General features: G+C 37.3%; 1 protein-coding gene across 1 annotated transcript; it reads left to right on the top strand.

Annotated features, from left to right (window-relative positions):
- Nucleotides 1-509: 509 nt before the first annotated feature.
- Nucleotides 510-11079, top strand: LOC126997391 (replication factor C subunit 2-like). Its single transcript, XM_050858458.1, has 8 exons — nt 510-647; nt 2355-2466; nt 2760-2968; nt 3843-3999; nt 4517-4684; nt 4871-4951; nt 5955-6068; nt 10520-11079. Exons 1-8 carry the CDS (start codon nt 556-558, stop codon nt 10628-10630), a joined length of 1044 nt encoding a protein of 347 aa, XP_050714415.1. The 5' UTR covers nt 510-555; the 3' UTR covers nt 10631-11079.
- Nucleotides 11080-13210: the final 2131 nt, after the last annotated feature.

Here is a 13210-nt window from a genome sequence, read left to right as displayed (position 1 = left end):
ATGAAACTAATCAGAAAATTTCGAAAATTTCTGATTAGATTCTTCAGCTGTTGCAATACACCTTGACAGTGCTCTTCAGGGTACTGCATTGATATATAGCATATATATTCTTACGGTAGCAAATTAAAACAAAATAAGCAAGCTATGGGCTGCTCCTGTAAACTAATGTAGGTATTTAGTAAAGATCTTATAAGATTAAATTAATGTATAGGCAGTCATGCACCTATCTAAAAAAATAATGGTGGCGAGTGGAGCGAGCCAAATCAGATAAGGAGTTCAGAATTTAGAGAAAATGACATTTTTGGGTGCATTTTCCTGCGCTGTCAAAAAAAAAAAATGGGCCTTTTCGTCCCAATTTTTCGGTTTGACTTTCAGATATTGGATGTTTTGGCAGATGTGGGGTCATTCGCCCCCCTCCTGTAACGGCCCTGTAATATTTTTGGTTCCTTTCATGCTGTTGCGTTGCTGTCTAATTTTTTTCTTTTCCCTTTCAAAACGGATCTTGAAAGTTGGTCTTGGTCTTGGTCTTGGCGTTCCCGCCTAAACCTTGTAAACATGGCCAGCGAGGAGGCGGCGATGGAGGTGGCGGAGGCTGCCCCTAAAAGCTCTGCACCCTCCACCACTGCCAAGACAACACACGTGCCATGGTGAGTATAAGACATAGTTCAGTTTATTAAAATCTTGATGTCGTAACACGTCCAGTACAGTACTAACTACCTCGCTGAAGACGACTTGTTTGGGCTCCGTCTGATGTCCTGGGGCTCTTCCTGCCAGTTATTAATTACATGAGCTACATCTCCCCATCAGGCATTATAATTCCTAACGACATGAACATTTATTTTGGCACTGCTGTTTCCCGTAGGAGTGCCTCACAATCTACTCCTCTGTCTGCCTTATATGATTCTAAAAAAGGCCTATCGATTGAACAGCACAGGGTATTTCAGGTTATTTGGATTACTGGTGGTTTTCTCAGTGACATCCCCATCCCCATTGAAGATCACTGTTGATTCGTCCTTGAAATTTCACCATGCATAAAGCTAGTGGAAGGGCTGAAAATATCTTAACCCCCTCATTGCTGGTGAATATCCAGTTTCATCATTTGACTCTGACTTTGGCCTAAAGTTGGCGACTCTTTGACTCCACACCCCTGCTGAGAACCTTCAGTTTGTATTTTGTGCAGGGTCAGCTACTTCTGCATGACACGATTAAATAATGAAATCTTTCTCGTAGGTGCTGCTTAGGTAAACCAGAGGATTTCTTTCTTTGTTCACCTGCAACCCACACTTGAGAACACCAATCAAGGCTGGCAGTACGGTACGGTACGGAATTTTTAACCGTACTCCATACTTGAAAAAAATACCGTACTGTAATTTCGTACCGTACCACCAGCTATTTTTCCGTACCTTACAGTATGGTAAAAATACCGAACCGTAATTCCGTACCATCAGGAAAATATATATACATACCGGTACATCAAAGAATTATTTGTGAATAAAATAATCAGGGTATGTCAATAAATTTGAAAAGGCACATTTACAAAGTGACTTTACATGTATCAGGCCTCCTAAATATAGTCTACCAGGTGCTAATGGGCAAGAAAGTAAAAAAAAAAAAAAAAAATCCTAGGATCCTATGTTTTAAGCCTGTAGTATGGTACAGTTTGGAATTTTGCTAAATTTTCTGTACTTGTATCATATCATACCGTACATTAGGAAAAATATTGTACCATAATTCTGTACCGTACTTTTTATCAAAATTTCAACCGTACCGTACCGCAGTGCCAGCCTTGACACCAATACAAAATCTGTGTTCCCAGTTTGATATTAAAAGGAGATTCTTTAGTATTAGAGGCATAAGTGTTATGCAAATCATTTATTGAATACTGGAAATAATATTAACGAGACTTACATTGGTCTTATGCACCTAACAAAATTATGTCCTTTCTTATTTTATAATCAATCATTACAAACCAATTTGATCTACAAGACACCTTCTCACCTTTCCATTTGCCTTTGAACATATTTTCAAAATATTAGTAAAGATAGTTCTGCTGTATTTTTGTGCCATATACAAGTTATCACAATTTGAATGTTGTAAAAGTCATGTACGACATAAATAAAGACCTTAAAGGCATCCCTCTGTAAAGTACATTGTTTTGCAATGGTAACACTTCCCCATCTTTTTTGTATTCTTCAATGAGATCATTAAAACGAGTTATTCATCAATAATTTTTTAGCATTACATATGCCATTCATCAAATACCGTACATAATGGTGTCAGTGTTTGAGTGCAACTAGAATTGCTTTTAATTTTTTAACATTCATTATCTTTTTAGTGATGTGCTCTCCTTTCAGGATTGAAAAATATCGGCCTACAACTTTTCCAGAAATTGTTGGAAATGAAGAAACTGTGGCAAGACTGGAAGTGTTTGCAAAGAAAGGAAATGTTCCAAACATCATCATTGCTGTAAGGAAAAGTAATTTATAAATAGGAATTAATTTAAAACTAATGACTTTTTGCCAATGGTTTCTTTATTCTTGGTAGTAATATTTTAAAGTTCAGTATTTGCAATACTTAAAGATTTTGCCAACTTTTGAGCCTCCTACATGCCACTGACATCGTGTTCAGTTATAATTATTTTTTTCATTTTAGATCTAACCTATCATTTATTGTAAAAAGTCTACTTGCTGATGATAATATATTAAATTGGAAGTTTTTTTTTTTTTTTTGTAATAAATAATTCCTTTGTTTTGTTTCAGGGGCCACCTGGTGTAGGCAAAACAACTACAATATTGTGTTTAGCACGAGCCCTTCTTGGTCCAAGCTTTCGAGAAGGAGTGATGGAACTCAATGCTTCTAATGACCGTGGGATAGATGTTGTCCGCAACAAAATTAAAATGTTTGCTCAACAGAAAGTTACACTCCCCAAAGGAAAACATAAAATTATCATCTTGGATGAAGCAGATAGGTATGGAAAAAATGTTTCATTGAACAAAGAATAATTTCATGTAAAAGTCTTCCATGGTAAATTAAAGTTGAGGCAATACAGTAAGCTACACATGGCCTTGGCCTTCTCATTGGCCCTTGAGCCTGTGGTGGGTAAGAACCCATTGCCTTGGGACACAAGATCAGTTTGACATCAGGATTACCACAGTTTTCCTTCTCCAGGTGTCCTCAGGTACCTATTTATCAACCAGTCTAAAAGGGGAAAAAAACAGCTGAGTGAGCAGGTTCCCAACTGGCCAGCCCGGGATCAAACTTGGGCCTACAGATTCATTGCTAGGTGTGGTAACCATTACACACAATGTAAGGGGAATCTTCCCTTCACAATATTGCAGAGAAAAGCATTTGATCATACTTAACCTCAAAGCGCGGGTATCGACAATAGTCGACAGCTGGTGCCTGGGCTCAAACCGTGGGTGTTGACTATAGTCGACAAGTCATTTTTTGACTTGGCGCGCCATCAAATTTATTTTGCTTATGCTGAAGTAGGGTGGCATGTCGTTTTCTTTCAAACAATACCCAACCATGCTCTCTTGACTAATTACTGGTCAGTGTATGACTTGTGTAGTCCACTCGGGATGGAAAACTGTCTATAAAAATGTGCTGTCAGTGATCCTACGTCAATATTCTGTACTTGCTCTACCAAACGTCATATAGTCTTCAACTTAACGTCAAAAAACAGTTAACCCTTTCCATCTGTAATGCAGACGTCGTCTTCCATTTCCTCTTAAAAGGTTTAGAAGAGGACTAACCCTTTCCATACAGTGACGACGTCGGCGTCCGACGGCTTTAAGGGTTAAGCAGAAGTGTAAAGCATTGGCATTCCTTCCATTTTCTAGCATGACTGATGGTGCCCAACAGGCCTTGAGAAGGACCATGGAGATATATTCTAACACAACCCGGTTCGCCTTGGCCTGCAACTCTTCTGAAAAGATCATTGAGCCAATCCAGTCACGCTGTGCAATGCTGCGATATTCAAAACTATCTGATACTCAGGTAAGGATATGTAACCTATGCAAGAATATGGGAAGAGTATTTTTAAGTCTTTTAACAAAAATTATCATAATGATTATTTGATGATTGTTTCTTGCACAGGAAGCATTTCATTGATCCAGTATATTCATAGAAACTAGGAAACGTCTGTACTGTTGTCTAAGGAGAAAATACGGCCTCGTAAAAGTGGGCCTCGCTCTGTTTGCGTAAACTTACCTCAAAACCTGGAATTAGCTATGGTCTACCCATAATAATATACATTTTATGATGTTTTACAACTCGCTAAAGGTCTGAAAAGAGTGGGCTTCGGTATAATGGAACCAGTGGGAGCACTAAGATTATTAGACGCGATTTTGTTTTATTTTTCTTATTTAAAAAATTTATTGGGCAGCTGTTGTAATTACATTTATTACTATTATTAACATAAATTGCCTTGTCATTAGGTTACTGTACTCTAAATTTATATAATCCTTTTATACTCTTGCTGTTTTGGGAACCTTACAAAGATATTTTCCTGCAGGTCCTTAGCAAGCTGCTGCATGTGTGTTCTAAAGAGGATTTAAGTTATACAGATGATGGCATTGAAGCCATACTCTTTACTGCCCAAGGAGATATGAGACAAGCTCTTAACAACCTTCAGTCTACTGCACAAGGCTTTGGCCATGTAAACTCTGACAATGTGTTCAAGGTAAGTTTGCATAGTCTTTGCAAATCAAAACTGTCAGTGTCAAGCAAATGTTTGGGTTTAGGTAGTTGGGTACCTCAATAGCCCACATGGAATAACCCTTTATGCATGATGACCTGCTCTTTGTTTCTCATCTCAACTTTCCCACTGCTGATGATATAAATTCTCATCTAGTCATTTTTCCATCAGGTTTGTGATGAGCCACACCCAGTGCTCATTAAGGAAATGATCATGCATTGTGTTGGAACCTGCTATGATGATGCTTATAAGGTAAAGTAAAGGTCAAGTAGCAATAATTTTTTTATAGGTTAATTTTCTTTATACCGTAAAACAGGGTAACTTCGGATTTTGGGGTTACTTCGAACGTTTGTGGATACAATGTAACTAATTAATTTCCTGGGAAAGTAAGTGAATATTATTTACAAATAAAAATATAGGCATTGAGAAGAATCCAACATTGGCTGAGGTTTTGAGTGTTGAGTGTTACAGTAGAAAAAGATATGCGTGTCTGAAGTTGTCCGACCTCGTCCAAAGTTAGGCAAATTCACTGGTAACTTCGGACACTCTAAAAATAGCAAATAGCACTACACCTATCAACACTAATTTTTTTCTGTATATAAGCAAGATAGCAACACATTGTCACCAACGTAAATTTCTTGGTGAAGTTATTCATGAAAAAAAATTATAAACGTCTGAAGTTAGCCTGTTTTACAGTAATAAAAGTACGTAAAGATAAATTTAAGGGCATATGCTGTGCATGGCCTTAGTGCTCATCTTGTCCGATAATTAAACTGATTTTTTTTTTTTTTTTTTTTTTTTTTTTTATTTATATTACTAATATTGAGTAGATAGTGATGTAAGAGCAAGGAATAAACATGCATGTATGGAAGCTATGATAATGTAATGATGGTTGTGTTTATTTGATGTATGGAGATATTGAATTTTGAATCACTAATGGCCACCAAGTTTATATATTCTCACTGAAAATAAGTGAATGCTCTGAATTTAACCAATTTGTATTGTCTCTAAAGCCATCAAAAAGGAAATAATCAGAACAAAGCAAGGTTCCTTGAAACTTTTACACCTTCTCACCTTGCTAAAGTATCTTGCTGTCATTATGGCTAGTGTTTTCATTACTCCTGTCATAATGGAACATGTTCTACATTTCATATGTTGTATTTTTTCTAAGGATCAGGTCACTGGCTACGCTAGCATCCATCATGTAATTGCATTATAAATTTTAGGTTCTAATTTTCCACATATTTATATGCAGATTCTGGCTCATCTATGGAAGCTGGGTTATGCCTCTGAAGACATCATCACAATTATGTTCAGAGTATGCAAGAACACAGATATGGGAGAATTCATCAAATTAGAATTCATTAAGGTAGGATTACCATAATGAATATTTTTAGTGGTATATGTTGGTATAGATGACCTTGTAATTTGAACATTTATTATATGAGAATGATAAGCTTATCCATATGTACCCTCTCGAAGTTTTGCGATCCTCGGTTTAGCGCTTAGTCCGAGTCCGAAGTTTACGCACATCACCGCTTCGGAAGTTTTCATGGTGCTTGGACATGTACAGTCACGTCTACCTACCGTCAGCGTCATACTGCGTGTTGCCTTAGAAGGCGTCCAACCATTGGGGCTATGGGCAACCGCTGTTACCCGTATGCCCAACCGGAGCGAAGTTAATTGTTGGGTGTCCATATGAATGGAAAACTGTAAGTACAAGCGTGGAGTAGTGGGTACCTCACGGCTGTATGTAAACAACCAGACGTCGGTAGTGGCTGAGGAGTGAGGAGCAGTGGAAGATGGCCCACCAATAGACTCGTAAAATGGACTGGCAGAGCTGCTTTGCTTACTACTTGATTAACAAGATAAGAGAACACCCCATGTTGTGGAACCACATTCCCATAAACTTTTCTCCAGTATATGAAAACTGTAGAATTCTCGGTGTTGTTTTCCTCTTCTTTTTCTTTTTGACCTGTAATGCATGCAGCAACGGTGAAAAGTAATAGTGAAAATAGCAAAAGGCATAGAAAAGCAAAATCAGGGAAAGAAAAGGACAGAAAAACACCTAAGTTCAGTGTTAAGTGAATAAGTGCGCACTGTGAAGTAACTAAGTGCATGTTGTGAAGTATATAAGTGTGGAGAAAGAGGACCCAAAAAGCGATATAAAGCGTTACAGGTTATAAGAAGAAGAAGAAGGTCCACTACACTGGTGCTGTTGTAAAGGCAATACCTCCGACACCATCACATCACATGGCAGTGACAGTCGGGTCCACTACACTGGCCGGTGTTGCGAGAAATATCTCCCCACTGAAATTAGTCATTCTGCTATCCACCACGCATGTGCGCTGTGGGAATACACAGCATTAAAAGTATTAATTTGCCTGGTTTTGTTCTAGTTTGTCTGTTTGTGATCTTTGTGAGCGGTGAGGGAAATATGGAAACAATAAACAAATTGAACCTCTCTCCGAGCTATTTTGCGACTGCGGCGGTGGGTTTACATTTAATAGGCATTAAAAAGTCAATCGTGATATTAATGATTTATAACTGAAAGAGTTAGCAGATTATATCATAACACACAAATCTACCAGAAGCTATAGGTTTGTCCAACTGTACCACGGGTGACCGCGAGCAACCGCCCTTAAGCTGGTGTCACACTGGTCCAAATCTGGCAAGCACGAGCTTTTGCTCACGGGATGGCTCGCTTGCGAGCTTTTGCTCCTGCATATAGCTCGCCGCTTGGACGGGGAGCAGCTCGGCAAGCCGCGAGCAGGCAGTCAAATGAGCTCTTTGGTGCACCGGTATGTGAATAACATATATTGCCTAGTGTATTGGATCCATATACCCATGATGTTACAGAACTTACTCACATACTTGTTTGATGTTTGATGGTGTTTGTAATATTTTATAATATTGTAAAAACTAGTGTTGGTTTTTATTTTGATTTCTGGATCCCTAACCAAGATCAAGACCGCCCAGCTGAAATAAACACTCTCCATGACCACCTTCGCTTCTAGTTCTAGAGTTCATTGGTCCTCCGGTATTGTGCACTCTCTAATATCAAGAGTCAGGGACCATCCTGAGTTGTGGGACCACAGTCATCCACATTTCTGTAAGTCTACACTCAAGAAAGTTAGATGGATTGTTGTACACACCATGGGTCTCCCTTTCCTTCAGCCATGACCGAACCCAGACTCGTGTTTTCTTCTTCTGCTCTCGTTGAATAACGGCAAGTAATGCCGTCATAGCTGCACACTTAGCTGTAAAGCGAAGCGTAGGTGTAGTAGGCGCCAGGGCTGAGGCTTTGTTTACAATGTTGTTCGTCGCTTGCCACTCGTCAGTGTGAGGACAACAGTGACTTGCTCACGAGCAAAAGCTGCCAGCAAGAGCTCGTGTTCGCCAGATTTGGGTCCAGTGTGACGCCAGCTTTACTTTAGCAGACGACACCACGTGGATCACAAACGTGTTCACAGAACTGCCAGCCAATTGTAAGGCCGCCGCCTTCAACTGTGGCTTCAAAACGACCTATTCTCACTTCCCATTTGCTGCCTACTACCAAGGTACGAAGTTTGAGATAACAAGGGAGTAAAGTCGAAAAAACTGTGATAAAGGAGAAAAGTAAAAAAAAAAAAAGTATTTTTTTCCACGGGTCGGAACCAATAAGCGCTTTTTCATGGATTTCAATACCTGAAGTTTGATCCTCGAGTTAAGCACTTTTACCTTCGAATGAAACAAGCGTGAAACTAGAGGGTACTGTATGTGTGTGAGTGTATGTATGTATGTATGTATGTATGTATGTATATATATATATATATATATATATATATATATATATATATATATATATATATATATATATATATATATATATATATATATATATATATATATACGTATATATGGTGAGGTGGACATAACTCGTACACGGTCACAAGATGTACAAAGGCCGTCTTGTCGAAGCAAAACACCGAGGAAAGTCTCACTTCCTACAGAAGAAACAAAATGGGACACCTACAGCTGACACAGCCATCTTGTGCTGCAAGCCTCATGCCTGAAAATGCTAGGCGAGTTTTTTAAATTTTTGAGTTGTCTGATGCAATTTTCTCGCCTCGTAGTATAGTGTACGGTGATTGTGAATATGTCTCGACTTTGCTGTTGAAGGTTTCCATGGCGAATATGATCATATTGAAAAGATATTTGCATGGAAAGATATTATTGTGCCGAGTTTTTTGTTCGTGGGAATCCCGTAAACAAACATGTGGGTAGTTCATGAGTCGTACAGCTAGTCGACGCAAAATGTTATTGTAAAGCTTGGTTACATTTGACGAGCATAGAAAACCACCTAAAAATTACGAGTTAAAACACTGTCATCACTTGCTTCTAGAATTGGAAGTCCAAACACTCTAAACTGATACCTCAAAGGAAGCCCACAGCCTAAGGACTACTTTAGGCATTTGGGTTTGAGTCTTGGTGCAAAGGCAGATTTTTAAGTCTTGGTGTAAAGGCAGATTTTTTAAGAAATTTATTTATAAAATTGTATGGGCTGTGAACACCTTTGCGAGCAGCCGTGACCCCTGGTCACAAGCCGCATAACAATTGAAAAATAACAAAACCTTACTATGGAGAAAAAATATTCTCCTTGGAAGCTCAACAGATACTCATAGAGGAAGCCCATTTCCTGAGGAGTATTATGCACTCTTTGTTTTGCCTGTTAGGGTAAATACAGATTTTTAATGAATATTTTCCCACTAGTAGTATGGGTTGTGTCCACCTATATATATATATATATATATATATATATATATATATATATATATATATATATATATATATATATATATATATATATATATATATATATATATATATATATATATATATATATATATATATATATATATATATATATATATATATATATATATATATATATATATATATATATATATATATATATATATATATATATATATATATATATATATATATATATATATATATATATATATATATATATATATATATATATATATATATATATATATATATATATATATATATATATATATATATATATATATATATATATATATATATATATATATATATATATATATATATATATATATATATATATATATATATATATATATATATATATATATACACAGGATCTCACCCACTGCTGTTTCAATTTCCCTTTAAAGATTCTGAATGATGCATGATGGCTTTAAAATATTGAAATTTAGAAGAAAATTATGAATTGCTAATTTAGATTAAGATTAACCCTCTTTCAGCAGTACACTAATATTAGCTATGCTACTTTGTTCATGGAATTCCTTCATGATTAGTAATCATTATGGTGCCCTAGCTACAAAAGCTTATTAGCAGACTATATTAGAGCTCAGTATGAAAACAGTCATGAAGGATAAAATTCTTGGAAATGTTTTACAGTAAACCGTACTTAATTAGTTTTCTACATGAAAACTTAAAATAATCTACATGTTATGGGTCTGGTAATGTGCTAGCAAGTATGGTTAGCTCACAACTGATCTCATACTATTGCACCAGTTTACTTGGCAGTGAGTAGATGTGAAAGTTATGTGAGGAATTATAGGCTCTTTCAAAAAGTGAGACCATAGCCACCATGGTCAGATCTTGCAGGTGAAAGGTTGATGAGCCTAGCTTATGGGTTCTGACTGTAAACAAAAGCAGGAAACTATTTTGACATTTTTCACAAGGAAGATAGTGCACTTTAAAATCCCTACTAATTTTATGAATGTCTTCATGTCTTGTTTATTTATTTTTTTGTATTTTCAGGAAATTGGCTACACCCATATGCGCATTGTTCAGGGAACTTCTTCACTACTCCAGCTTTCAGGGCTGCTTGCCAAGTTATGTTCTAAGGCTATGGAAACTAAGAATGAGTAGATCTTTGCTATCGTGGAAAGTGAAATTTTATCTTTTATTACTAAATACTTATGTTAATTATCATTCCATATGATACTATTGTATAATTCACAGTTTAATGATTTAAGCTTGAAGTCAGAAGACCATTATTTTCATGAAATGGAAAAAAAAAATAATGAGTATCACCATCAGTCACTCAGAATAAGTTTTCTTGAGAGATATTTCATGTGACAAAACATTTCTCAATAATAATTAGTCCTGCTACGAAAGGGATAGTGCTTTTTTAAGGTTACCAGAAAACTAATTCTTGTAGATCTTGCTCACCTTTTTTTTGAGGTTATCTTAGAATCTGCCAACTGTATAAGAAAATCTTCCAATCTTGTGGTTTATTTTGAAAGATGCTATACTTACACATGAAGGGATGGGAAGAGAAGGTTGAAAAACTAAAAAGAATTAAAATATTTTATATACAGCTTTGTTATTGTTGACTCCCTCATGTTGAATTTCAGGAGGCCCTACATAGGCACGTTGGGTGTTTTCTATAGCCCTTTGAATACATGAGCTTGGAAACCAGTGTGAGAAAAGACAAAGAACCAAAACTAATGAGGTAAAGGTCTGTTGAAAAGTGAAATTTCTAGATGCTGCAGTATATTACCGGTGTAGAGATATGCAGCATGGTCCAAACCATTAACTAAGTATTTCCGATGAGAAATTCCTTGGGTTGAGAGAATTCTTCATATGAGTCTGGGGTGGATATTTTCCGTATGGTCCTCAATAAGAAATAAAAAAATGATAATTGAGTGTATTCAGGGATGATTTGAATAAGGCAGGGATGTGTCATGTCACCATGGTTGTTCAATATTTATATGGATGGTGTTATTAGAGAAATGAAGGGCAAAGTTGGGGAAGTTGGAGTAGGAATGATCGATGAGGGAAGGAAGTGGGTACTGAATTCAATACTGTTTGCTGATGACACAGTGCTCATTGCAGAAAATGAAAATGACTTACAAAATTTGGTCAGTGTTTTTGATAGTGTCTGTAAAAGGAGAAAGCTGAAAGTAAATGTCAACAAAAGTAAAGTGATGGTTTGTGAACGAAGTAGAAGTGAGGTTGTAGATTTTGTATGCCCTTATAGAGTGGGAATTGAATGTTAAAAATGTGTACCATGGTGGTACAGAGGGAGAGATAAGAGAAGGGGCATTGCAAGGAAAAAGGGTGGTAGGGTCTTTGGGATGAGTCATGAATGGCAGAATTGTGAGCATGGAGGTAAAGAGGGATTTGAGAAATACAATAATAGTACCAACCCTCACATATGCAAGTGAAACGTGGGCCTGGAATGAAAGTCAGAGGTCTAGAGTGCAGGCAGTGGAAATGAGTTGTTTGAGGAGTGCTTGTGATGTGAGTAGAATGGATGTAATGAGTGATGAAAGTGTGTGCGAGCGTTTTGGAATGTGTCACGGGGGTGAAGGGAAGAAGTGAAGTGACAGACTTTAAAGTGGTTTGGCCACATGGAGCGAGTGTAGGAGAGTAAGATGACCCAGAAGGGTGTATGTGAGTGAGATGGACGGAGTGAATGCTAGAGGATGACCTCCAGTGAAATGGAGGGATAGGGTGCAAGAGTACGTTAAGGAGAGGGGGGAAAGATCTTCGAGAAACTTTGAGCAGGCAAGGAGGGAGTGTCTGGATAGGGAAAGTTGGAAACTGCCATGGCCATCCCCTGATGGGAGCTGAAAAAATTTAAGAACCACTGCTCTAGAGACAGTAGCCAATCACAGGAACCACAACAGCAGTGCAGCACGTGAACCAGTGAAGAAGATATCAACTCTGTCAGTAACGGAGGCAAGTGCTGTCTGTGGCAGGCAGACAAATGTTGCCTGCCCCACTGGGAGTTCGGAGATGAAGTGAGGAAGTTCAGGTAAGTCAGTCATTTGTCATATGGAGGTCAGCTTGATATATTGTTGGTAAAATGTATTAATGAGTGAAACTTGTTTATTAACCCGCATGAAGGTGTCCGTACGTGACAGCAGGAACAAGGAAACAGTCTTTGGTGGGAGTGTCTGTGTGCTCTTGTAACTATGTATTAATACCCACAGGATCGTTAGAAGGGGAAATCTACCATTCAAAGATCCAAGACTAATTTGACAAAAAATTTACTATGGTAGAGCAACATATGTAAACCCTCCCACCAAACACCAGACAGCTTGGAGAAATTCTTGAAGCTCAATCCACTGATGGGATTCCTTACGTAAAGTATCCCTGAATACAATTTTTTTTTATTAAATTAAGGTACATGTATAGGTACAAAGGAAATTTTGAAGTGTAAATTAAAAAAATAAGTAGCAATTGGAACTCCATTTTAATTTATTTTGCAGTTCGTTTATGAAGAAGACTAGCGGGCACGTTAAATAGGGGCTATATCGCAACATAAACTGAATAAACTTCGGCCACATTCGCGGCAATAGGTCAAAATTTGGTGTTGCTACGATGGGTTTAAGTGCCTCAAATTTCACTGACAAACCCTCAGCCCTTTGCCTATTAATGTTCATGTTAAGTAGAATAAATTACTGTTTTCACTTTAAAATAGGGGCTATATCACTTAAA

This window comes from Eriocheir sinensis, chromosome 12 (genome assembly GCF_024679095.1).
Source record: "Eriocheir sinensis breed Jianghai 21 chromosome 12, ASM2467909v1, whole genome shotgun sequence".
Taxonomy (NCBI): Eukaryota; Metazoa; Arthropoda; class Malacostraca; order Decapoda; family Varunidae; genus Eriocheir; species Eriocheir sinensis.
The sequence above is the reverse complement of the archived record's forward strand: the minus strand, read 5'-3'. Positions and strand labels throughout refer to the sequence as shown.

Coding starts and splice junctions, on each gene's coding strand:
- LOC126997391 (XM_050858458.1), top strand. CDS start 556: ATGGCCAGCGAGGAGGCGGCGATGGAGGTGGCGGAGGCTGCCCCTAAA. Junction 2,969..3,842: donor ATCTTGGATGAAGCAGATAG/GTATGGAAAAAA, acceptor TCCATTTTCTAG/CATGACTGATGGTGCCCAAC. Junction 4,952..5,954: donor GCTATGATGATGCTTATAAG/GTAAAGTAAAGG, acceptor ATTTATATGCAG/ATTCTGGCTCATCTATGGAA.